Source organism: Bombina bombina, chromosome 1 (genome assembly GCF_027579735.1).
Source record: "Bombina bombina isolate aBomBom1 chromosome 1, aBomBom1.pri, whole genome shotgun sequence".
In the NCBI taxonomy this organism is placed as follows: Eukaryota; Metazoa; Chordata; class Amphibia; order Anura; family Bombinatoridae; genus Bombina; species Bombina bombina.
Window position 1 is genome coordinate 776,233,480 of NC_069499.1, and position 26,544 is coordinate 776,260,023.

The 26,544-nt window shown below is 37.7% G+C and overlaps 1 protein-coding gene across 2 annotated transcripts in view; it reads left to right on the forward strand.

The window, feature by feature from the left end:
- DACH2 (dachshund family transcription factor 2) overlaps positions 1–26,544 on the forward strand; it is an 862,115-nt gene that overhangs the window by 369,181 nt on the left and 466,390 nt on the right. For both annotated transcript variants that reach the window (XM_053699352.1, XM_053699351.1), the window contains exon 2: positions 14,424–14,539. In XM_053699352.1, coding sequence (XP_053555327.1) covers positions 14,424–14,539 — 116 coding nt within the window. The remainder of the gene's footprint in view (positions 1–14,423; positions 14,540–26,544) is intronic.

Below are 26,544 nucleotides of genomic sequence, written 5' to 3' on the forward strand. Positions count from 1 at the left end.
GGTTAAGTCACATTATTTCAAAGCAGATAAGGTTGCTTTGATTATCCTGCAGGTCTTACTATATTATACGCTTTCAGAGACAATCAGAGAAACATCTCGTACGTTATATCTTGCTAATTGTTTTGTTTGTTGTTTAACAAAGAGAAAAGGGCCACTAAAAGGAAACTGTTAATTCAAATTACAAGACACAAAAACTTAATTAAACAAAGATTAAAAAAAACACATCAACAATCTGAGCACCATTAAACAATAATGACATGATTATCTGTGTCCTGTAGACAAACACATTGCAATAACCAGACAAATGTTTTCGCTGAAATCATAAAGTTTTCAACTTGTACAGAATAAATTCTCTTCAGACAAGCAGCGTTCATGTTTCTTCTTCGTGATTTTGAAGAATATATGCCAAATTCACCATGCAGCTGTAGTTTAACGGGACATGACGTTCAAAATAAAACCTTCATTATTCTGTTAGAGCATCAGCTTTACTTAATTATCTTGGTATCGTTTGCTAAAGAGCATAAGCTCAGGAAAATACACACAGTTTTAACATTGTATAACATTGTTACAAACATTGCTGCTATATAGTGTTCACAACATGTGCATGCTCCTGAGTCTAATTAAAGTGAATGTCAATTTTGATGCTAAATTGCCCGGTTTTTAAAAATTTGATTAAAAACAGGGGCACTTTAATTCATCAAAATTTACATTTCACTCCTGTTGTGAAAAAAAACTTACCTTTTAATCTTCACAGCAGCTCCAGCTTCCTCCGGTCGTCACAAGCCATTTCTGACGTCAGAAATGATGCATAGGTCATCCTCCAATCACGGCTTTCCCCCTGGGGGGATCAGTGTCTGATTCAATGCTGTGATTGGAGGAAGCCGGATTCCTCATTTTAGACTCAGGAAGAGGCTTTGCAATGGGTGGAGGAAGCTGGAGCTGCTGTGAAGATTAAAAGGTAAGTTTTTTTTTTTTTCTCAACAGGAGTGAAATGTAAATTTTGATGAATTAAAGTGCCCCTGTTTTTAATCGAATTTTTAAAAACCGGGCACTTTAGCATCAAAATTGACATTCATTTTAAGTATCTAATTAAAGGGACACTGTACACTAGATTTTTCTTTGCATAAATGTTTTGTAGATGATCCATTTATATGGCTCATCTGGAAGTGTTTTTATAACAATGTATAGTTTTGTTTATTTTATAATAACATTGTGCTGATTTTCAGACTACTAATCAAGCCCCAAAGTTTTAGATGTTGACCCAGGTCTACAGACTTCTGCTGTTCCTGTTTGTTCAACTTTCTTTTTATATGCAGGGGGGAGGGAATTTTCCTGCTTTCCCAGCCCCTTTCAGTGGGTGTCCCATCCTAACCTCATCAACAGTGCTAAACTGGGAGCTTCTACGTAAGATTTTAAAGTACTAGATTTTTTAGATCAGTACCTGTGCATATTCTTCTTTATAGAAGTGTCAATTACATGCAGTTATATGAAAATTGGTGTACACTGTCCCTTGCTACCATGAGAAATTACATTCTCTATTTCAACCATGAAGGTTTAAATGGCCTTAAAGGGACAGTTCACCCCAAAAAATTCTCCCCTTTAAATTATTCCCAATGATCCTTTTAACTTGCTAGAGTGTATTAAATTGGTTACAAGTAGCTCCTTTACTCCTATTTCAGCATTTGAAATAGCTGATTTAGCCTGTGGTATCGCCACCTACACTGAGCAAATTAATACTGGAGTATAGGCTATTGAATAGCCTAAGTATACACAGCCAGTAGAAGAGATTACACTCTCAGTGGGATGCAGGATAGTTAAGTAATAAAATTATCATTTTCCATTGTTCTCTCTATGTATTGAGCTTTGGTGTTCCAGCCAAATAAAAGATAAGGAAGCAAGTCTGTTTACACAAACTTAGAACATAATGAGAGCAAAAACACTATATAAATCTTTGTCTTGTAAGTGCTTTTCTTTAGGGAGACAGTAGTACCAGAGGGATTTATTTTGATATATGTTTAGCATACTTAGCAAAAAGCTGATAAGTAAATGAAGACCTGCTCAGTGATACGTCCAAATACTGCATTGCGGCTCTGAGATTGACATTAAAGGTATATGAAACTCAACTTTTTTCTTTCATGATTCAGATAGAGAGCATGACATTATAAAGGGACATAATACTCATGTGCTAAATCACTTGAAACTGATGCAGTGTAACTGTAAAAAGCTGACAGGAAAATATCACCTGAGCATCTCTATGTAAAAAAAGGAAGGTATTTTACCTCACAACTTCCTCAGCTCAGTAGAGCAAGTTCTGTGTAAAAAGTTATAATTCAGCTGCTGCCCAACTGCAGGTAAAAAATAAAATAAAGAAATGAATAGCAGCCAAAAAGCATCAGCAGTGCTGAGGTCATGAACTCTTTTACTGTGATCTCATGAGATTTCACTTAACTCTCATGAGATAACATGGTAAACTTCCTTAAACTGAATATGGAAATAAGATGAGAGTTCACGAAGCTCGCAACTTTGCCTGTCCCGGAACAGACATACTGATTTGCTGCTTAGAAGTCCTTTACAATGGGATGTGGCTACCCAAGCGCTACCCAGGTGGTGAACCAAACATGGGCTTGCTCCTAAGCTTACATTCCTGCTTTTCAAATAAAGATACCAAGAGAACGAAGAAAAATTAATAATAAAAGTAAATTAGAAAGTTACTTAAAAGTGCATCCTCTATCTGAATCATGAAAGAAAAAAATGTGGCTTTCATATCCCTTTAAGTATATGTTTAACCCATTTGCAGGGGTGAAACATATAGTTATATGCAAGCAATAGTGAACTAATATAATACTTTTTTAATACATTATTTAATTTGCACTTTTATGAACATAAAGTAGTATGCAATTTTACTGCTGTCAATTTTGTGAAGCTAAATAGCCACAATGCCTAAAGAAAAGAAAGAAAAAATCTTTAATATACCTCTGTATGGTTTCTGTAAATTTGAGTATTTTGTTTCCCCCAAGGCTGTCTTGATCTAGATTATACAGGTTAGAGGAAAATGCAACAGAAATTATTTTAAGAATAAAAATGCACAGTCCTACTTGAGTGCAGAAAGTGACTCAATAACAGCCGTCTCAATGACTTTGTCAGTTCTGAAGATTACAGATATTTTTGTATTCAGTTGATATCAAACAAAGCCTCTTTTAACAATATATTTGGGGAAAAAAATACACGTATTAAAAAAAAATGATCATTCGGAAACATCATTTTAATATTGTTTTCTTTATTGAGATTAAACATTAAAATGAATCTAAAAGCTCTTTGTAAATTAATGTTTGGAAGTAGAAACTTGAGACATTTGGGAACTTATTTGACATATCCTTTCCCAGAATCCTCTGCTCCAGGGAAATACTGTGAGTTAGGGTTTCCTGTGTGAGAATGGGCAGATGCGCTGTATAATGACCTATTGTGTATCGCTAAACTATAAAGAAAATACTAAAATGGAGGTAATAAGTAATAATCACCCTCAAATGAATCCAATGTTGTGCCTGTTGTAGTATTTATATTTATATTTATGCCCATGTAAGAGTAGTTCAAGTATACTTATATGCTCATGCATTCTCAATCAAACCATTATGCCTATACCATCAGTTTGATTACCTATTATCTGATCATTTTATGTTCCATATCTTGGTCATTCTCCACATGCAATCTGTCTGTTCCTTTCACTGTTGCACATGAAGCAAATTGAGCCGTAAAACCTGAAATAACACATAACAGAGATTAGCTGTGACAGTTTGTCTCTATGCACTCGCACACCCTGAAGTTGTATTGTGATTTCAGAGAGCGCTGAGTAGATTTGTCCAATAATGATGTTGGTCATTTAATCAGTAGAACCAGTAATCGAGAAGTGCAACAGTATTTTCTTGAACAGTTCCACCTTGTATGCCCGAAGGTTTAATTTTTTCTGTCAATCACTGTAACAGTTACTGTTAGAACTAACTAATATTGGGTGTGGTCTGTAAATTTCCACAACCTGGTTTAAAGGGATATTTATTGGAAAATGTAATCCGATATATAGTAAATACAGCAGATTTGCATAATTAACAAATGTGTATTGGAACAATTATTTATTTTGCTTGCTTGTCCTGCAATTTATATTAAAAGAAAATGCAAATTTTCCACTCCCACCAGAGGCCCATTAGATGTTAAAAAAAAAAGTTTTTATTTCACTTTTATCCCGCTCCTTGGTATAGCATGCATATAACTGTAGACACAGTAGCAGCAGCAGCAGCAACAGCCTATTCCTCAGTCAAGTGACATAGAAGTAAATAGATAATTGACACAATTATAAGCAGAGATTTTATTGGTTGCTATTGATTTCGGTTAGGTTTACAGTTGATAGCCGGGGGAACCCCTATTCCATTTCAAGTGTCGGAATCTTGGTTTAGGCAAAAGGCACAAAATTACAGGGCACAGACCCCAGCTGTCCATGATACAACCAGAGCAGTCACATTAGTTTGTCTAGATACAATTATATAACTGCACTTGCATATAGAAACATCAGTTCCATGCAGAATAAATGTATTTTTCTACCATTCTATACATACCAAAGTGTTGTTGTGTATTTATTTAAACAGGGAACATCACAGGCAATGCTATGGACAAATATAAACAGTAAGAGAATCAGTCTGCCAGGAATGAACAATAGCCCATTGGCTTGTTCTATGGCCTGGTTACCACCTTTTAGCCCAATTGTACTTTTCAAAGAGGAAAACAGTCAGATCCTGCCTAACAGCCCAGAAATACCAGTCAATTCTCCTGTGAACAAGGGTAGTGGCAATCCCAGATAATCATTGTGGCCTTGTTAGTGAGGTGAAACCATATCCCTCTTAGCACATTGGGCAAGGAGTCCACGTCTGGTTTTCCCATCACCCTTAGGGAAACTTTTCCCGGGGTAATAATACTAATAATAATAATTTATATTTATAAACTGAAAGAAAATCAGTCTGCCAAGAACAAACAACAGCACAGTGGCTTGTTCTAAGGCCCGGTTACCACCTTCGAGTAGCATCTTTTAGCCTAATTGTGCTTTTCACAGAGGAAAACTTTCACAGAGGATATCCATCTGATCCCGCCTAACAAGGTCAGTCCAGCCCCGAAATACCAGGCAATTCTCCTCTGAAACGGCAACCCCTGACGATTGTTTTAGCCTTCGTAGGGTCTCATTAGTGAGGTGAAGCCATATCACTCTAAGTACTTGGGCAAGGAGTCCACTCTCTTTCTGTTTGAAATAATACGGATAAAACCAGACTTTGAAATAAACCGTGAATGAAATGTTTGCCAAAACTATGTTTATAATGAAATGTTTTATAGCATTAATAAAGAACAAAAATGCAACAGAACTTGGCTAAATGAATGACAGAGAATTCCAAGGATAATGAATTATATACTTTTTAAAAGTTATCACAAGTTGTGTAAAATCTCTCCTTGGGTTTGTAACTGGCCAATTCTCAGCCAATGGGGGTATCAGAAAAGTCATAGCAAAGCCTTTGATACTGTCAAGGAAGTATTCTTGCAAAAAGTAAACATATCATAAAAAATGCCTGTAATTGAATCTGGAATAAAGCACTGTATAATTCAAATTCCCTTTTATGTCCTTTTAACATAATAAAACATGTTGACAGGTAGAAAATAAATTGCTCCATCTTCTGTTTTGCACTGCATGTCCTTGTAACTAACCTGATAAATATATCCTATTACAGGTGTTAGAGCCAGATAAGGTGGTGCGCTAAACAGATACAAGTTGACAAAAACTCTTAACCTTTATAGCAAAACGAGTTACACTTTAGACACTTTGACAAATATGATTTCTAAAGTAACATATAAAGTAGTGTTATTGAACTTTATAACTTTAGCTTAACTAAGTCTTTTTTGTTGTTGTAGTGTAGTGTAGTGTTGTTATTAATGCTGTTATTAATGTTACATAATTCTGCACTATGTACAGAATTATGTAACATTAACCTATGGCACCTTTAAAAAAATAAAGCAAAATAAAAATGTAGCCCCCCAAATGTTTACTTAAAGGGACATAATACTCATATGCTAAATCACTTGAAACTGATGCAGTATAACTGTAAAAAGCTGACAGGAAAATATCATCTGAGCATCTATATGTAAAAAAGGAAGATATTTTACCTCACAATCTCCTCAGCTCAGCAGAATAAGTTCTGTGTAAAAAGTTATACTCAGCTGCTCCCAGCTGCAGGTAAAAAAAAAATAAAAAAAATGAAGAAATGAACAGCAGCCAATCAGCATCAGCAGTGCTGAGGTCATGAACTCTTTTACTGTGATCTCATGAGATTTGACTTAACTCTCATGAGATTTCATTGTAAACTTTCCTAAACTGAATAGGGAAATAACATGAGAGGGCACTAGGCTCATCCCTTCAGCTGTCCCAGGACAGACATACTAATATGCTGCTTAGAAATCCTTTACAATGGGATGTGGCTACTGAGGAACTTTTGAGGTAAAATATATTTCTTTTTTACATAGAGATGTTCAGGTGATATTTTCTAGTCTGCTTTTTACAGCTATGCTGCATCACTTTCAAGTGTTTAAACATTTGGGTATTATGGCCCTTTAAGGTAGATTATCAGTTTTGCATCAACAACCATGATAGGAAAATTATTCTTTGCAATAGCAGAGAGCATACTAGGTAGTTAAGGTGTTAATATTATTATGTATATATAAATATATATTTACTAGTACTAAAGCCCGTGTACACGGGCCATTTTTTGCAGTACAGCGGTCCCACCCCTTGCTCTCTCCCCCCTCTCTTTTGCTCTCTCTTCCCCCTCTCTTTTGCTTTCTCTCCCCCTCTCCTTTGCACTTTCTCTCCTCTCTTTTGCTCTCTCTCTCCCCTCTTTTGCTCTCTCTCTCTCCCCTCTTTTGCTCTCTCTCTCCCCTCTTTGGCTCTCTCCCCCCTTTCTTTTGCTCTATCTCCCCCCTCTTTTGTTCTCTCCCCCCTCTTTTGTTCTCTCCCCCCTCTTTGGCTCTCCCCCCCCCCTTTGGCTCTCCCCCCCCGTCTTTGGCTCTCTTTCCCTCCTCTTTGGCTCTCTATCCCCCCTCTTTGGCTCTCTCCCCTCTTTTGCTCTCTCTCCTCTTTGGCTCTCTCTCCTCTTTGGCTCTCTTTCCTCTTTGGCTCTCCACCCCCCTTTGGCTCTCCCCCCCTTTGACTCTCCCCCTCCCTTTGGCTCCCCCCCCTTTGGCTCTCTCCCCCCTCTTTGGCTCCCTTCCCTCTTTGGCTCTCTCTCCCCCCTCTTTGACTCTCTCTCCCCCCTCTTTGGCTCTCTCCCCTCTTTTGCTCTCTCTCCTCTTTGGCTCTCTCTCCTCTTTGGCTTGCTCTCTCCCCCCCCTCTTTGACTCTCTCTCCCCCCCTCTTTGGCTCTCTCTCCTCTTTTGCTCTCTCTCCTCTTTGGCTCTCTTTCCTCTTTGGCTCTCTCTCTCCCCCCTCTTTGGCTCTCTCCCCCCCTTTGGCTCTCCCCCCCCCTTTGGCTCTCTCTCCCCCCCTTTGGTTCTCTTCCCCCCCCCTTTGGCTCTCTCTCCCCCCCCTTTGGCTCTCTCCCCCCCCTTTGGCTCTCTCCCCCCCTCTTTGGCTCTCCCCCCCTCTTTGGCTCTCTCCCCCCCCTCTTTGGCTCTCTCCCCCCCTCTTTGGCTCTCTCTCCTCCCCCCTTTGGCTCTCTCTCCCCCCCACCCTCTTTGGCTGTCTCTCCCCCCCTCTTTGGCTCTTTCTCTTCTTTGGCCCTCTCTCCTCTTTGGCTCTCTTTCCTCTTTGGCTCTCCCCCCACCCCTCTCCTGCTCCCTCTCTGGCTCTGTCTTAATTGAAAGCCTTTGCCTCTCTGGCCACACCCCCATCGTGGAACCCCGCCCAGCCACGCCCCTCACCATGTCTGACCACACCCCTCACGACACCCGGCCACGCCCCTATCTCAACGCTTCCGTTGGCCACGCTCCCTGATACTCCACTTCAGCCTTGCTCTGTGCTGAGTGCTGAGTGTCAGGATCCAAACGGCCAGGTATGTTTGTCACGTGCAGTCTCTACTGTGCATGACTGCATCTGACAAACATACTTGGCCATTTATTATATAGGATATTTAGATATTAGATAAAGGTTAAAAAAGGAATATACGGCTGTTTAATTAAATATCTGTTAAAAATAATTTTCTTTTTACTAATTAAAAAAGTTAAACCCCCTTATGGAAAAAGAAGAGGGCAGGCTACCCCAGTCTCTTCCCATAACTGCACATGTGCAAGGAGAGTTCATGCTAAATCTGCTTATTGGTTTGTGATTGGTTAGCATAGGTTCTTTTGTGCTGGGGGTCATGGAAATCAGTGAAATGAAAAAACATTAAATAAAATGCTAATTTGACAAAATAAATATTATTCATTGCAAAATTATTCACTATGAAGGTACATTGTTAGGCAATACAATTTGTGTTTAATACCCCTTTAACCCCATCAGGATGCACCCATCCAAGTTCGTATTGTAAACAAAAAAGAAAGAATAGAAAAATGAAGCACATTATATTTGTCACTGTGATCATGTGCTTCAAAAAACGGCACTGATTGGCTCCTGGGGACTGCCTGCATTGCTAGGCATGTCCCCCAGTTGGATCAATTGCCATTAGTTTCCAGAATGGAGCAGGAATGCCCCAAAAGTTAGCATGTTCCGTGCCATCCTAAAGGCGTTTAAAATGATATGAACATTTTTTTTTTCATGATTCAGTTAGAACATGCAATTATAAGCAGCTTTCTAATTTACTCCAATTATCAATCTTTCTTTGTTGTCTTTGTATCTTTATTTGAAAAAAGCATGAATGTAAGCTTAGGAGCAGGCCCATTTTTGGTTCAGCACCTGGTAAGTGCTTGCTGATTGGTGTCTAAATGTAGCTGGCTCCTAAGCTTACATTCATGCTTTTCAAATTAAGATATACACACACATCTATCTATCTATCTATCTATCTATCATCTATCTATCTATCTATATATATATATACACAAACACACACACAATTTTATTTATTTTTCTCTACTTACAGCTTAGGACTACAGTTAGGATGTATATTTCTGCCATCTTTTGTAGCTCCTGGTGTCCCTGTTGGCAGACAGTGATAACCCAGTTTATTTTATCACTGATGATGTCATCAAAGGTTCCCAGCTGCATCAGGAGCTTGTAAAGGCATCAACTCAATAAGAATGAGCCACTTCTGCAACTCCTGGCATAACTCTGCAAATATCTGTGTATGTTGTGAATGGTTGGCCATGTCAATGTTGTCATAGTGTGAATAGAGCATGATTGGACCATCCCAGGCATGACCTTGTGAGCCACAAATATTAATGTTGGAGAGAGAGTTTGAAATCAGTAACAAATATAACAAACCAGGAGGCCAAATGTGTTTTTGAGGTATAAATAAAAAAGATTATTGTGATAAACAGGTGCCAGCCAGGTGTGATTTAAAAGTCATATTTAAAATTGTCCAGTCATAATTATATATATATATATATATATATATATATATATATATATATATATATATATATATACACAGTTACATATTCCCAACTCCGGAATTCCAAATCCCAAACAACTTATTCTAAAGTCCAAACGTTTCCACTATTATGTTTTGTTAAAAATAAAATTATCAGGAAATACTATTTTTAAGTCACTAAAGTATTAACAAATTTTATAAATTGATCATTATGTTACATGTATAAGTGGTGTTATGAAATGAAAATATTGCCTAAATGACATAAAATATTATTGTTTACACTTGGTCCCATGCCCTCTCCCAACTGTCAATTTTAAAGATGCAAATATTTAAAAATCCAAAGTATTCCAAAATCCAAACCTATATATACACACACATTACTGTTTCTTACATGTTCGAGTTTGTTTGCAAAATTGAACTGTACTAAAAAGAAAACATTTTTTTATTGTAAAAAAATTACATCTTTTAAAGCATATAGAAGTGTTTAAGCCAAACCAATGTTATTTGAAAAAAATAAAAAATATAGAAATTCAAATCACCTATATACAGTGTATATTGTCCATATTGTCAGGCAAATATTCTGTATACGCTGATATACAGTATTGCTTTCTAAGAATAAAAATGGTTTGCAGAAATAAATATCGCATTAACTTTCCTAAAAATATGCTTAGTATAAATTAGGTTACAGAAGATAAATGTTAGCTATAAATGTGTATATATTTACCTTTTTATGTTTCAGATTTAAATTTGAAAGCAGTTTATGAGTTGCTTGTGGCTTGGTAACAATCTGTGCATGTGATGTGTGAGGTTAATGCTGTTAGCTTCCCTCCTGCATAGAAAGCAATCCGTCTTTCAGGAAGATGCAATAACCACTCCGATATATTTCTTAGTTGCTCTCTGAACCTTTCCTGGATTCCAAAGTATTTCATGGTAATTTGCCCTAGCACAAAGTAGCTAACCCAATATCATTACAGAGCTAGAGAGCTACAATGTGACACAGGTGTAAAGTTACATAGAAACAAAATCACACAAGTGGACAGTAACAATTTTACATACTTGCAAATTACATTATGACATATTTGTACGGCAATATTGTTATAAAGATAAATTATATTGAAAAAAGTTTATATATATATATATATATATATATATATATATATATATATATATATAAATAAATTGCTCTATTGTCTTTTACAGTGTTTTATTTGTGACCAAATTCCTCTTTCTTCATATTGGCCTAGTCTAAGCTAGTAGTAGAGACAAGTAAAGTTTAAAAAAAAAAAAACTTTACTGTTACTGTGTGGTTTTCCAATTACTTTTTGCACCATGTTAACTTTAGCAGTACTCTGAATTGAGAAAAGTTTTTAATTTTCTTTTTTCAGTAGCCTTTCCTTCCTGAAAACCCATTTGGCCTCTTTCAAATTGCATTCTTTAGCTGTTTGCATGGCATTGTTTTATTTTTTTATTAATGAACTTGATTGCAGATTTATTAAAAGCTTATTATATTTTTTAAAATATAACACCAATATTCAGCCAACTGAAATACTCTCTTATGAGTGCATTGAAGTATTATCCTAAAGAAAATGTTTAATGATAAATGCACCTAAAATAATATTAAAGTATAAATTGATGTTAATGTGAAAAATAGCCAGTCGTTACCAATACTGAAGCAACTGACCATTTTGTTTTACTTTTGTGTTGATTACATCGGTCTCTGAAACATCTGCTCCTTATATTTTTTTTTTCAAGTTTATTGAGCTTTTCATGCTATTTTGCATAAATAATTCATGCAGTTTACCCCATTAACATCACAGCTATTCAGATCGTCTGCAATGGCTTAGTAAAGAAAGAAAGAAAAAAAAATCACTCAAGCTACATACAATTGTTTTACATGCCATACTCAAAGGGGTTAAACGCAAAGAAAGTTGCACACTGGAAAAAGACTTCAAATATCAGCAGTCATGTGTGTATGTTCCAATTACTAGTAAGGTCCTCACCTGGAGCAGCATGGGGCCATTCTGTTACTCAACTTTGACTATTTTTAACCTTTTTTCAGGGGGTTAATCACATTAGTAGCTGACAATGTAAATCATCTCAAAAGAAAAGTATCTAATGAAATAGAGTATTTTTCATTGAGTTACTATAAAATTGTTCTGTTGGTGAGGAGGTGTTGGATTTATCATCAAGAAACATTTTGATTGTGTGTGATCTTCAAACAAAGCTTACAAGGCTATTTACTGACTCACTAGGTTTGGCTCAAGAAAGATCCTGAGCTACTGATATTATGCTCAAAGTAAGATACTATCAACATTTTATTCTTGATCAACCCCAGTTCTGTTTGGGTTGGGATACCCCAGGGTGTTCCAGCATCCTGGCTGAAAATCAATACTAGAATCAATACTAGAGTGCACTATTTATATAGAAATGGCTTCAGCGTCTCCACCACTATTGTCAGCAATGCACTCAGTATCTTTGCTGAGTTACTGAAAGACTAGTCACAATTCTAAACCATCTGTGTGTGCTGTGGATGCTCCATTGAAGAGCATATAAACCCAGTCATTGTCAGCTCAATATGTTTCATACATACAATTGTACTTTGTGTATCATATTCTCAAATCTTTCAAACTTCTGTGCATATAAGCAATAGTTTTTATAACATGGTATTTTGAAAGTCAAAAATTAAGTCTATAAAGTGCACACGTGATGGGTTCAATGCTGTATAATATCTAGTTATCATGAGAGTTGTTTTGATATTTTGGATTTGTTGAGCATACTAGACAGGCTATTGGTTTATCATTTTGCAACAGAAACCATACTATTAGGAGTTGGTGTACAACATATCTACATATCAAGAACATACCTACTTTTAAAAAGGGGAATATGATTAATTCTGTTCACTACTAATAAGAATCTTCAAAGTGCCGCAAATCTAAAATATTTCTGTAATTTATTTGAGACATTTAATGATAACTGTGATAAAAAACACAAGTGGTAAACTAAATTTTAGGATGAACGTGTGTATTATTGTTAAGCAACAACAGAAGAGGTAAGATATCAAACTTTAAACTAGGGAGATATACGTGGCTTGTGCTTGTGAAACCTGCCATATGCTTTTTCAGGACTGGAAAAATCCTCTATATTTTGACTTAAAAATCAGGAAAGGGGGCAAAATAAATAATGATATGGTATATGGAAAAGTTTTTATGCCTAGTTAAGCATTTTATATTACAAAGTGTTTACTGTCCCTTTTAGTGTCTTTTTTTGGTATGATTGATGGTACAGCCAATCAGATGCTATTTTGCCTGTCCTATAGACTAATGTAGTGCATGCTCTAGAGTTTGAACTGAACAATCTATGAGATGGGCGGTACAGTATCTGATTGGTTATACACCCTGCTCTCATGCATCTTCAAAAAAGTCTGAAGATGAAGTGAGGCCATCAGACATACAGTCAATTTGATGTTAAAATGTACTTTATATCTTGTGGGGTTTTTTTGTTTTTGTTTGCTGGCAACTTTTAAAATGGGCAATGGGCATACTGCAGGAATATTGTAGATTTACTGGGCTATAGTTATCAAGGTCTTGCGGACCTGGCTGAATACGGCGAGCAATAAGCTCGCCGTATTCAGCATTGCACCAGCAGCTCACAAGAGCTGCTGGTGCAACGCCGCCCCCTGCAGACTCGCGGCAAATCGGCCCCCAGCAGGGGGGTGTCAATCAACCCGATCATACTCGATTGGGTTGATTTCCGGCGATGTCTGTCCGCCTGCTCAGAGCAGGCGGACAGGTTATGGAGCAGCGGTCTTTGTGACCGCTGCTTCATAACTGCTGTTTCTGGCGAGTCTGATGACTCGCCAGAAACACGGGGCATCGAGCTCCATTCGGAGCTTGATACATATGCCGAACTGTCTCTACATTCCAAATCAGCCCTTAAGTATGCATTTTAATATGCTTAAAGGGAAAGGAAAACCAAAAATGTTCTTCTGTGAAAGAGCATTCAATTTTAAAAGTCTTTCTAATTTACTTCTGTTATCAAATTTGCTTCGTTCCCATGATATTCTCTCTTAAAGAGATACCTAAGTAGGTGTCTGGAGCACTATATGGCAGGAAATAGTGCTGCCATCTAGTGCTCTTGCAAATAGATAACATTCTTGCAAACCTGCTGCCATATAGTTGCTCCAGATAGGTGCATGCTCCTGAGCTTTTTTCAACAAATGATAAGAAGAAAATAAAGACAATTTGACACTGGGGGGCATATTTATCAAGCTCGGTACAGAGCTTGATGCCCCGTGTTTCCAGCGAGCCACAGAAGTTATGAAGCAGCGGTCTAAATACCACTGCTCCATAACCTGTCCGCCTGCTCTGAGGCGGCAGACAGAAATCAACCAGATCGAACGATTGGGTTGATTGACTCCCCCTTCTAGCGACTGATTGGCCGCAAATCTGCAGGAGGAAGAATTGCACCAGCAGTTCACAAGAACTGCTGGTGCAATGATAAATGCCGAGAGCGTATGCTGTCGGCATTTATCGATGTGCAGCGGACATGATCCCCTATATCGGATCATGTCCGCTCGCACAATCATAAATATGCCCCTAGAAGTAAACTAGAAAGTTGTTTAAAACTGAATGGTCTATCTGAATCTTCAAGGAAAAAAAATATCGGGTTTCATGTCCCTTTTAGAGACATGTTAATATCTATCTATCTATCTATCTATCTATCTATCTATCTATCTATCTATCTATCCATATCTCTGTCTGTCTATATAACAATACTTATTTTCTAATTGCATTCTATTGATAAGCAGCCAGTTTACAAAGCAATGTAATAATCATGTTAATTAAAATAGTTTTAACTTTATTTAATGTTTCTTCACAGCTCTCGTCCAGGAAGACCCCCAAAGCGGTCGCTGGGAGTTGCTATTCAAGAGAATGCACGCTTGCTGCCCCATGGGGTCCCAGGACTATTATCTCCAGGTCTTATCTCCCCCACAGGTAATAAAACATATTACTTGATCAGTCTTTCCTCCTCATTCACTGGAAATAAACTAATATTGATTTCGCTGGTGGTTCTGCGGGGAATTTCAGCTTGACTACAACATGTCCCTCTGCTATCGAATTTTTCTTCTTTACAAACAATAATGTTTAGCTTTCCATTTTTCATAAAATGTAATAAAATACAAGCTAGTCTGCTACAAAATGCACATATTTTATTCATTTCCATTCTTTTGACTGAAAGGAGTTTTAATCGTCTGTAATATATCTCACTTTAATAGAGATTTAGGCTGTATATTTTATTTCACACTGACTATATCATTTGATTTCTTTTTGTTTTGTTTTTTAAAAATATCAAAATTATGTTCCTTTCATTGCACAACTTGTATTGGGGTTGTTAAAATTAAACCAATAATATATTAATAAATAACTATTTGATAATGATCGACTGTAAGAAAATCATTAAAGCAACATAATACTTATAGGCAAAATCACAAGTGATGCATTATAACTGTAAAAAGCTGAAAAGAAAATATCATCTGAACATCTCTAGGTAAAAAGGAAGATATTTTACCTCAACATTTCTTCAACTTACAATAGTAAGTTCTATGTGAATAATTATCTTTCAGCTACTATCAGCTGCAAGTTAAAAAAACAAAACAGCCAATCAGCATCAGTAGTGTGAGGTGATGCTTTGCTTTACTGGGATCTCATGAGATTTCATTGAAATCTCCCTAGATCTCATTGTAAACTTCCTTAAACTGAGTAGGGAAATAATATAACTGTACCTGCACATGCCAGATGCACACACCCTTGCTAGTCCTGGGACTAATATATTGATTGGCTGCTTAAAGTCCCTTTACAAAGGAATGTGGCTACTGAGGACATTTTGAGGTAAACTATCTTCCTTTTTTACTTAGAGATGTCCAGGTGATATGTTCTAGTCAGCTTTTTACAACTATGCTTTATCACTTTCAAGTGCTTCAACATTTGGGTATCATGTCCCTTTAAGATAAAATTTAAATAATTAGCTGAATTTGGTGTTTGTTGTTATCAGGGGTGCTTCTTGACTTGTGATGGTAAGTTTCCTAATACATGGGGGCCTCAGATCAATATTTTAGAAGACTTTAGGGATGCGTATAAATTTCCAGGTACAAGACAAATTACTAACCCTTCTTTATTTCCAGAGATTTTTTTTACAGTCTCCCTTATTTATCTGCTCTTACAACATTTTTCTTCTTTATATTTTACATGTTTAATCTTAGTTTGAAACATTTCATATTGTACTCTTGTACTCTTATTTAGTTAATATTTTTGATGTGTCTGGCAGTTTAATATATTTACTCTGTTCCTTAAAAGGGAACTAGAATTCACAGATTTGCAGATAGTTGAATGTGTAAAGCTAGACTTTGTGAATGTAGATTATTTGTATGAAAATATTTGTACCAAACTGTATCAAATTGTCATTTTAAAGGGAAATGAAACTCAATTTTTTAAAGTCATGATTTAGAAAGAACACAAAGTTTTAAACAATTTTCTAATTTACTTCTATTATCTAATGTGCTTCATTCTCTTGATATCCTTTGCTGAAAAGCATATTTAGGCTCAGTAGCTGCTGATTGGTGGCTGCACATAGATGCCTTGTGTGATTGGCTCACCTATGTGCTTTGCTATTTTTTTCAACAAAGGATATCTAAAGAATGAAGCAAATTAGATAATAGAAGTAAATTGGAATGTTGTTTTAAATTGTATTCTCTATCTGATTCATGAAAGAGAAATATCCCTTTAAGTACCATAGTCATGGTTGCTTTCTTCATTAAACTCTTAATTGTGAAGGATGACACACTCTCACATGTCTGTCACCATGGCTACAGGGATCCCTTGACAGAACCATACTTATATTGAAAAGCATTAGTGGGTTGAGGTACTCTCTTTTTCATATCTCAAAATAAATATAAATTTTATCATCTCATTTTCAATTATTACTTTTTTACGAGTTTTTGGAAGGTGCACTGATGCTAAATGGGGGACCATAAAACATGTTTTAAATATTGAGGAAATATTGACCTAGTGCTGCTATTTACTATGTATGCCAGGAGAATGTGAAATTTTGCAGCACTCAACGGGTTAATGCGTATAAGTCAGCCATATTGAATATGGATGCCAGCATTTTTATGTATCCATTATGACTACTGATTCCATTAAACATGCACAGATTGCATGCCACTTGCCGTGCTCTCCACAGAAACTTTTGCCAGATGGGGGTATTATGAAGTAGCCGGGTGGGGACAGAATAATATTTTCTAATATTATATCATTTTCAGCTATCCAAAGCACTATTTAATTGCATAATTTAACATAAATAATGATGATTTGTGCAATGAAAATGATTTTTTTTTATTAATTTTAGTTAATTTTAGCATAATACTCTGTAAAATTTTAGACGGGTGGCCAGTAAAATCATCCGGGTGGTGCATTCGCTAAAAAAGGTCCTGGGGAGAACACTTCACTTGGCAGAAATTTAAAGCTAAGCACAAAAGGAGTGTGTCCCACAATTCTACCTGGTGGGTAATTTACTGCTATTTTTATAGGAAAATTTAGGCCAAGTTCCCCTTGCAGACAACACCCATAACATTTGCTCTTTATGCTCTTTTAAAATGTTGGGGAAGAGATATGTATTGAAGGAAATGCTGGTTTGATAATGTATATTTTTTAATCTGTTATAAAAAATGCATTTAACAATAATAACACAATTTTATTTCTCTAGTCACTCTAAAAAAACAACAATTGTTATGATATTTTAGTAGCAATTTCTAATTGTCCCACAGCTGTTTTATAAGAAAACACACATTGTAACCATGGCATTTTGTCCTTTTGGGATTTTTCCAGTTTATGGATTGTTTCTTTGAGACAGTTCTGCAGTGAATTACTTTGATACATATGACTAATAAATGAATATGGTTAAATTAATGACTGATGTATTTGTTGCCAAACTTCAGTAGTCCGGTTTCAATACTGCTTCACACTTGCAGTTCAGTCTTCCCCTGTGGTGAGAGGATCGCTGCTAACCTACACACTGTCACTGTGATAAATGACATATCCCAGAGTGCATTGCACTCCATCTGGTCTGTCCCCAAAACAACACACATTGAGAAAATATTTAATACATACTGCATATCCAGTGCTCAAATGCCAGATCTTTGCTATTGTACAAATAAACATTCCCACAAATAATTGGGGGGGGGGGGGGGGGGGGGATGCATGTTTCAGAAAGCCAGTTATTTTTTATTTTTTTTCTCCTTCAACTAATTTATGCTTTGCTTGCCTTGTGTTCTCTAAGGAAGAATAGCAAATTATCACATTTAAATAACACTGGAAGGTTTTTAAACAAGACTGACATAATAAATCAAGCGACTGCCTATCTCTGTTCATGTATTGCAGTGGACTTTCAGAGCACAAAATTGTCAATAATAAAAAAATAAAAAAAATGTGAAGATGAAATAAAATTATTACAACAGAAAATAAAACATAAGAATTATTTTGCTTATCCAGCCTGTCTATTTGGTATTTATTTTAGACTTCAAACACTGGGGCAGATGATTTGCCATCAGAAAAGCTAATCACAGAATCTACCTTCAAAAAGCCCCATAGGTTTTTGTAGAGTATTTATAAAAAAAAGGGTTCATTATAGTCTTTGCCTTTTGCAACTTAAATTAACATGCTACTACTGGAAGATCTCCCCTGCATTTACTAGCATTTCCAAAATTTCTAGACATTCTCAGATAATTTTGCTTAAAGGGACAGTCTAGTCCAAAATAAACTTTCATGATTCAGATAGAGAATGTAATTTTAAACAATTTTCCAATGTACTTTTATCACCAATTTTGCTTTGTTCTCTTGGTATTCTTAGTTGAAAGCTAAATCTAGGAGGTTCATATGCAAATTTCTAAGCCCTTGAAGGCCACCTCTTCTCTCAGGGCATTTTAACAGTTTTTCGCCACTAGAGGGTGTTAGTTCATGTGTGACATATAGATAACACTGTGCTCATGCACGTAGAGATTCAGTGAGCCATCTCTGGCTAAAATGGATGTCTGTCAAAAGAACTGAAATAAGGGGGCAGTTTGCAGAGGCTTAGATACAAAGTAATCACAGAGGTAAAAAGTGTATTATTATAACTGTGTTGGTTATGCAAAGCTAGGGAATGGGTAATAAAGGGATTATCTATCTTTTTAAACAATAACAATTCTGGTGTAGACTGTCCCTTTAAATGTTAGTTTGATTCCAGTTGACATCCTGTTATACTCAAGATTACTGTGTGCTTCACAGTACGCCCTTGTATTTCACTATATTGAATTCCTCACCTCTTTGGAAAATATAAGGAGGTCACTATTAATATGATTTTAACGGACATAGTTTTCAGATTATTATTTTTTTAATTTAAGTGTTATATCTAAAGTTAGGTATTTCAAAATGTGTTACATTCATGTTTCTATCAGGTCTGCAGATATGTTTCGCTCTCCACTAATACATTTGTGGGATTTGTCTTTATCAACAAGTAAGATTTATTCAGAAGTACACACTGATAATGCTGTGTTTGAGATCAGATAAGGAACTGAAAAACAATGGAGATTTTGCTAACAAAATGACAGAAGCAATCTAATCTTAGTACACGGAGCCCTTCATTTTATAATTATTGATGGAAGAAAGCAAGACATCAGTGGCTCTGAAGAGCACCCTTTCTAATTGCTGCTGAGGTGATAAGCCTTGTGATTGGCTACTCCACTTGGAACATCAATTTGAAAAAAAAGGAGTAGACCTGGTGCAGCTTGCAATAAGAGTACTACTACGTCTTAAAATTAACAAAAAAGTATTTATCTCACCAAATGGAGTCTTTAACCTTTTTTCAGATAAAGCCTACAAATGTTTTTTTTTCCCGCATACACAGGCAGAAAATATTAATATTTCTGTTGATTTAAACTTCTCAACAATAGTAACAGTTCTTTACCAATATAAGTACCAGTAATTTATAGTAACACACTTGTAGCTCCAGGGAAGAGGACCTTGTATGTCGCATATAGGGAGAGGTAGAGGAGCGGTTTGGGTTGAAGTAGAGGGAAGTTTAAAAGCAATATAGGACTGTAGTGTGGATACAGGCCCTAATTCTTTACAACACAAGATGAACCTTTTCTGGAAAGCAATAAAAGTTGCAATAAAGAAATAAATTGTAGATATCATTTCTTGAAAGGACTTAAAAAACAAAACCCATCTATATCAAAACTAAAAAGTAAAGGGCTTATTTGTGAATATATTAAAAAGTTAATTAGAAACAGATTGTAGAGCGTAGGCATACCTTAAGTAGACTGGATGAAAGATCTCTTAGGGGACATTAAAACATTTAAATTGTGTAATTTATCACCATTAGCAAACACTGCAGCAGGGTGTACATACATATATACTTGATTGAGACCTTGCGCTCTATCATTGATATAGTCATGTATTAGTCATTACTATATAAATATTTGAGTTAAGATATGGATAAACTTCCTTACTTACATTTAACCAAAGAAAAGGATTCTTTATTCTCAAACCATTATATCTATAAACATGATTTCATCATTTTGTAACAGTTAATTTGAACTTATAACAGCATTACAAAATAATTTACATAATTAGATTAATATCATGATGACAAATCCCCATAACAACATAATTCACACACAGAATTACAGCACATATGAATACTTGGAAGGAAAAAGTCTATAGTTTGAAACAGTCTATAGTTTGGGTTTGGGGCAAACAAGGCACTTATATATTATGATGTCCTGTATCAAATAGGCTTCAAAATAAGTAGAAGCAAAGTTACCATTTTTTAATTTTGGTTTGTATCACCATTTAATACTGACACACAGAATACACAAAGCCCCATTTATATGGAATTTCTGGGGCAGACACAAGTGACTGTCATGGATGTGAAAGATCAATAGCAAAACTACAAACCAACAGCTACCTACACAGGGACTCATAAAATAAAACATTACTTTAGTAGCACATTTCCTGTATTGTAATCACTGTTTAGGAGCTTTGTCACACTGTACCTCCTGACTTTTTTTTTATCTCTTTAATGTCCTTTAAAATTGGTCACATCTAAACCACTCAGAAAACACAATTTCTGTCTTAATATCAAGAGAGTCCACGGCTTCATTCCTTACTTGTGGGAATACAGAACCTGGCCACCAGGAGGAGGCAAAGACACCCCAGCCAAAGGCTTAAATACCTCCCCCACTCATATCCCAGTCATTCTTTGCCTTTTGTCACAGGAGGTTGGCAGAGAAGTGTCAGAAGATACGGAGTAGTTCCTTATGAAGGGTATCTACCCTTTGAAATGGGACTGGAGTTTTAAGTAGTCTTGTCAGCCTCTCAGTGAGAGCATTGACGAAAGTTAGGGTCTGGAGATGCAGGGAGTGTCTTTCTACGAAACCATCCAGACTCGTATTAACAGCTCATAAGCAATCAGTGTTGACGAGTTTCGCTGCCTGCTTTCATCATTCAAGTCCATGTCAGGAGTGATGATACAAGGCTGTCACACTTGAGAGGCTGTGTTTCTGTTTCACAGCATAGATTCCGGTAAGATCGTTTCATTTTTTACACATATGGTAACGCTAGAAGACAGGGTCACAGTGTGGCTCCTTTTATCTGTATGGAATCAATGGTTAATATCTATTGAGGGGGATTATTGAACAGTGGGGATTAATCTCATACAATTTTATTTGATTTATACTGCATTATGTGTGAGATGTTTTATGAGGCTCATAGGCTGATGTTGGAACATACAGGTTACTTTCACTTTAGAACTGTGCAGCGTTACAGCTTGACGCGCTTTTCCTTAGCAGAGGCGGTCCTAGGTTGCGCTCCATGTGACCGGATGTGGTCGTAGTTTCACTTCCTATTCTCTGACCATGCTGGTTATCGGAGAGAAGCGGTTTACTCTGTGTGCCTGGGTTATAGGAGGTGGTGAGTGCCCCAGCCATTGGGGGTATAAAGGTGCCGTTTTATATTTTATATAACGTTCGTTATTGTTATATTAGGAAATAGCCCATAGCTATGGAGGACTCTGATGTTTTAGAGGGTACTCCCTCTATACCTAAGACTAATGCCTGTCTTAGGCATTATATCTGCCCTCTCAATTATGTTCCACATGCATAGAAAAAGTGATTATGTCAAAAAAGGTTAACATGTTTGATACCACTGAGCCATCTACCTCGGAGGGGTCCCCGTCCTGTGAGGTGGATGCTTTCATCTTCTAATACACATGCAGTTTCCCATCTGCCTGATCCTCAATCTGGAGGAGGCCTTCTTCCTCCAAACTGCGCAGTTACAAATGGTGGTGTCTGCAGCCATTTGTGCGTTACCTCGCCCTGCTAAGTGCAAGCAAAAGGTCAAACATTGCTATCCTTCCCAGAGGTCATCATCTAGTTTATTGGCTATAGCTGATAGACGGTTATCTGATGATGAAGTTCTTTCTGATACTTCAGAGTGTGAACTTTCTGGGTCTGAATCGGCTGCATCTAAGCCTCCAATTGCGGAGGAACCAAATTTTAGATTTAGGATGGAGCACTTGCGCTTTCTTTTAAAGCAAATTCTGGCTACCTTAGAGGTTCCAGAGGCCAAACTGCCTGAAGAACCTTTAATTCCTAAACTGGATAGAGCTTACGAGGACAGGGTTGTTCCTCAGACTTTTCCTTTTCCTGTAAAGATGGCAAACATTATTAAGAACAAATGGGAGAGGATTGGTTCTTCCCTCACTCCTTTGTCTGCCTTTAAGAAACTGTTCCCAGTCCCGGACTCTCAATTGGAGTTGTGGGGTTCCGCCCCTAAGGTGGATGACGCTGTCCCCACACTTGCAAAATGCACTACTTTCCAACTGGAGGATGGCTCGTCGTTCAATAGCCCATGGATAAAAAGATGGAAACTCTGTTAAGAAAGGTGTTTCAACATTCTGGATATTTATTTCAACCAGTGGTGGCAGTTGCTGCGGATGTGGGTGCGACTACCTACTGGTGTGACTCCTTATCAGAATTGATCAAGATGGAAGGTACCCTCAATATTATTCTTGATAGAATTAAGGCTTTAAGGGCCGCTAATTCTTTTATTTGCCCGCCAGGCTCTGTGGTTGAAGTACTGGTCTGCGGACTTGACTTCCAAGTCCAGACTCCTTTCCCTTCCATTCAAGGGTAAAATTTTGTTTGGTCCAGGCCTGGACTCCATTATTTCCATGGTTACAGGGGCAAGGGGGCTTACTTACCAAAAGATAAAAAGAACAGATCTAAGGGACAATCTAATCATTTTCGTTCCTTTCGTTCTGATAAATCCTCTGCTAAGACCAAGCAACCTAAGACTTGGAAGACGGCTCAGTCCTGGAATAAGTCCAAGCAGAGCAAGAAGCCTGCTGAGACTAAATCTGCATGAAGGGATCGCCCCCGGTCCATCTATGTATCAGGTAGGGGGCAGACTTTCGCTCTTCTCAGAAGCTTGGTTCAGGGACGTGCAGGATCCTTGGGTCCTGGAGGTAATTGCTCAGGGTTATAGAATTAGGTTCAAGTCTCTTCCACCCAAGGGCAGATTCCTTCTCTCAAATCTGTCAGCAAAACCAGAAAAGAGGGAAACAACTAAACACAATGATTAAACAGCGCTAACTGCTAGGGATGATTCAAAATCTTAATACTGTAAAGCAATAAATACCAAAATAAAAATACCAAAAAAATAAAGAATGAAAATATATATATATATATATATATATATATATATATATATATATATATATATATATATATATGTATTTGGTGTTTAAATAAAAACTTTAAAATGAATATAAACTTGCAGATGGAAATATACAGAAAAAATAAAAAATATAAAATATAAAATATATAAGGGAAATATAACCCCTCTACTACATATGACACACAAATATCCTGGAGAGAAAAACTATACAATCTAAAGAACAAACAGTATTATTGTTATTATACGAGACCTGTTGCAGCTGATTGACCCAGGGTGTCCTTCGTGCCTCCCGGAGTAAAATAGAATCCCAAATCTGTAAAACACACAAGCGCAAACAGACTCAAGTGTAGGTAAGTACAACAAACACACCACACAATTTGGATTGCACTTACAAGATGAAGATTTATTCAGGTGTTTGTTAATAATGATAATGAGCTTGAAGTTCAGAAAAAATCGTTCATACACGATGGGATACAAAGTCACTTGCTATGAATACTTGAAAAGTCCCTCCAGATAGTAAAACCGGGACCAGATTTTCAATTCCTTATGGGCATCTGTACTAGTGACTCTGAGGAGCGGTCGCTGTATTTTAGGAGCGCCAAAGCCGATGCCGATATCGTCACTCTGAAGAAGTACGGATCCTCAAACAGTCCAAAAAGCCTCAACGCGTTTCAACCGCCAACGTGCGGTCTTTTTCAAGAGGTAAAGAATAATTATTCTTTACGGTTGAAACGCGTTGAGGCTTTTTGGACTGTTTGAGGATCCGTACTTCTTCAGAGTGACGATATCGGCATCGGCTTTGGCGCTCCTAAAATACAGCGACCGCTCCTCAGAGTCACTAGTACAGATGCCCATAAGGAATTGAAAATCTGGTCCCGGTTTTACTATCTGGAGGGACTTTTCAAGTATTCATAGCAAGTGACTTTGTATCCCATCGTGTATGAACGATTTTTTCTGAACTTCAAGCTCATTATCATTATTAACAAACGCCTGAATAAATCTTCATCTTGTAAGTGCAATCCAAATTGTGTGCTGTGTTTGTTGTACTTACCTACACTTGAGTCTGTTTGCGCTTGTGTGTTTTACAGATTTCAGAAAAGAGGGAAGCCTTTCTGGGGTGCGTTCAGGATCTGTCCTTCTTAGGAGTCATTGTCCCGGTTCCCATAGAGGAATGACGCTTGGGATACCAGGATACTACTCAAACCTTTTTGTGGTCCCAAAGAAGGTTATTGCTATTCCGTTTGGCCTAGCTACTGCCCCAAGAATTTTCACAAAGGTTCTGGGGGCTCTCTTAGCCATGGCCAGAACACAGGGCATTGCAGTAGCACCTTACTTGGACGATATTCTGGTACAAGCACCATCCTTTCATCTAGCGGAAGAACATTTGGAATTTCTTCTCTCTCTTCTTCGATCCCATGGATGGAAGATAAACTTAGAAAAGAGTTCTCTTATTCCAAGCACCAGGGTAGAATTCCTGGGCACTATAATAGACTCACTAGTCATGAGGATATTTCTTTCAGACCAGAGACACTGCAAGCTGGCTTTGGCATGTCTTGCCCTGCGAACGTCCTCAAGGCCCTTTGTGATGCAGTGTATGGAGGTGATTAGTCTCATGGTGTCCAGGTTGGACATAATTCCCTTTGCCAGGTTCCATCTCAGACCGTTACAGCTGTGCATGCTGAGACAGTGGAACGGCAATCATTCGGATATGTCTCAACAAATCTCTATGGACAACCAGTCAAGAGAATCGCTCTCTTGGTGGCTCTGTCCAGATAACCTGTCCTGAGGGACATCCTTTTTAAGACCATCCTGGGAGATTGTGACTACAGATTGGAGTCTCTCAGGATGGGGAGCCAAGAGTGCCCAGGGCCTTTGGTCTCGGGAGGAGAACTCTCTTCCGATTAACATTCTGGAACTTCGAGCAATCTTCAATTCTCTGAAGGATTGGCCCCATCTGGGTTTGTCCCAGTTTATCAGATTCCAATCAGACAATATCACATCAGTGGCTTACATCAACCACCAGGGAGGAATGAGGAGCTCCCTAGCAATGAGGGAGGTATCTCGGATTCTGGAGTGGGTGAAGTCCCACAACTGTTTGCTGTCAGCAATCCATATCCCGGGTGTGGACAACTGGGAAGCAGATTTTCTAAGCAGACAATCCTTTCATCCAGGGGAATGGTCTCTCTATCCCAAGGTGTTTGCGGAGATATGCAACAGGTTGGGGACTCTGGAGATAGATCTCATGGCGTCCCGTCTCAATACCAAGCTACCCAGGTATGGGTCGAGATCCAGGGATCCTCAGGTGGAGCTAATAGATGCATTAGTGGTGCCTTGGAGGTTCAGTCTAATATACCTTTTTCTACCATTACATCTCCTTCCTTGAGTAGTGGCCCACATCAAGCAGGAGCAGGCATCAGTGATACTGATTTCTCCATTGTAGCTGTGAAGGATGTGGTTCACGGATCTAGTGGGGATGTCATCATCTTCTCCATGGAAGTTACCTTGTCGCAGGGATCTGCTGGAACAAGGTCCTTTTGTTCATCAAAATCTAGATTCTCTAGGGCTGACTGCGTGGAGATTGAACGCTTAGTCCTAGCCAAGAGAGGTTTCTCTGAGAGAGTTATTGAAACTCTCATTCAATCTCGTAAGCCGGTTACTCGTTGCATCTATCATAAGGTGTGGAAGACCTACTTATACTGGTGTGAAAAGCGGGGATTCCCCTGGCATAAGGTCAGGGTTTCCAGGATTCTTTCCTTTCTCCAGGATGGTCTGGAGAAGGGCCTTTCTGCTAGCTCCCTTAAGGGACAGATTTCAGCCCTTTCTGTTTTACTGCACAAGAGGCTCGCTGAGCTTCCAGATGTTCAGTCTTTTTTTCAGCCTCTAGCTAGAATCAGGCCTGTGTTTAGAGCTAGCGCTCCTCCTTGGAGTTTAAATTTTGTTCTTAAAGTTTTGCAGAAGGCTCAGTTTGAGCCTATGCATGTAGTCGACATTAAATTACTGTCTTGGAGGGTTCTTTTTCTACTGGCTATTGCTTTGGCGCGCAGAGTCTCTGAAATGGCCGCCTAGCAATGTGAACCTCCTTACCTAGTATTTCATGCTGATAAGACTGTTCTTCATACTGGGTTAGGTTTTCTTCCTAAGGTCGTTTCAGATCGCAACATCAATCAGGGGATTGTGATTCCTTCCTTGTGTCCTAATCCTTCTTCTTTGAAAGAACGGTTACTTCA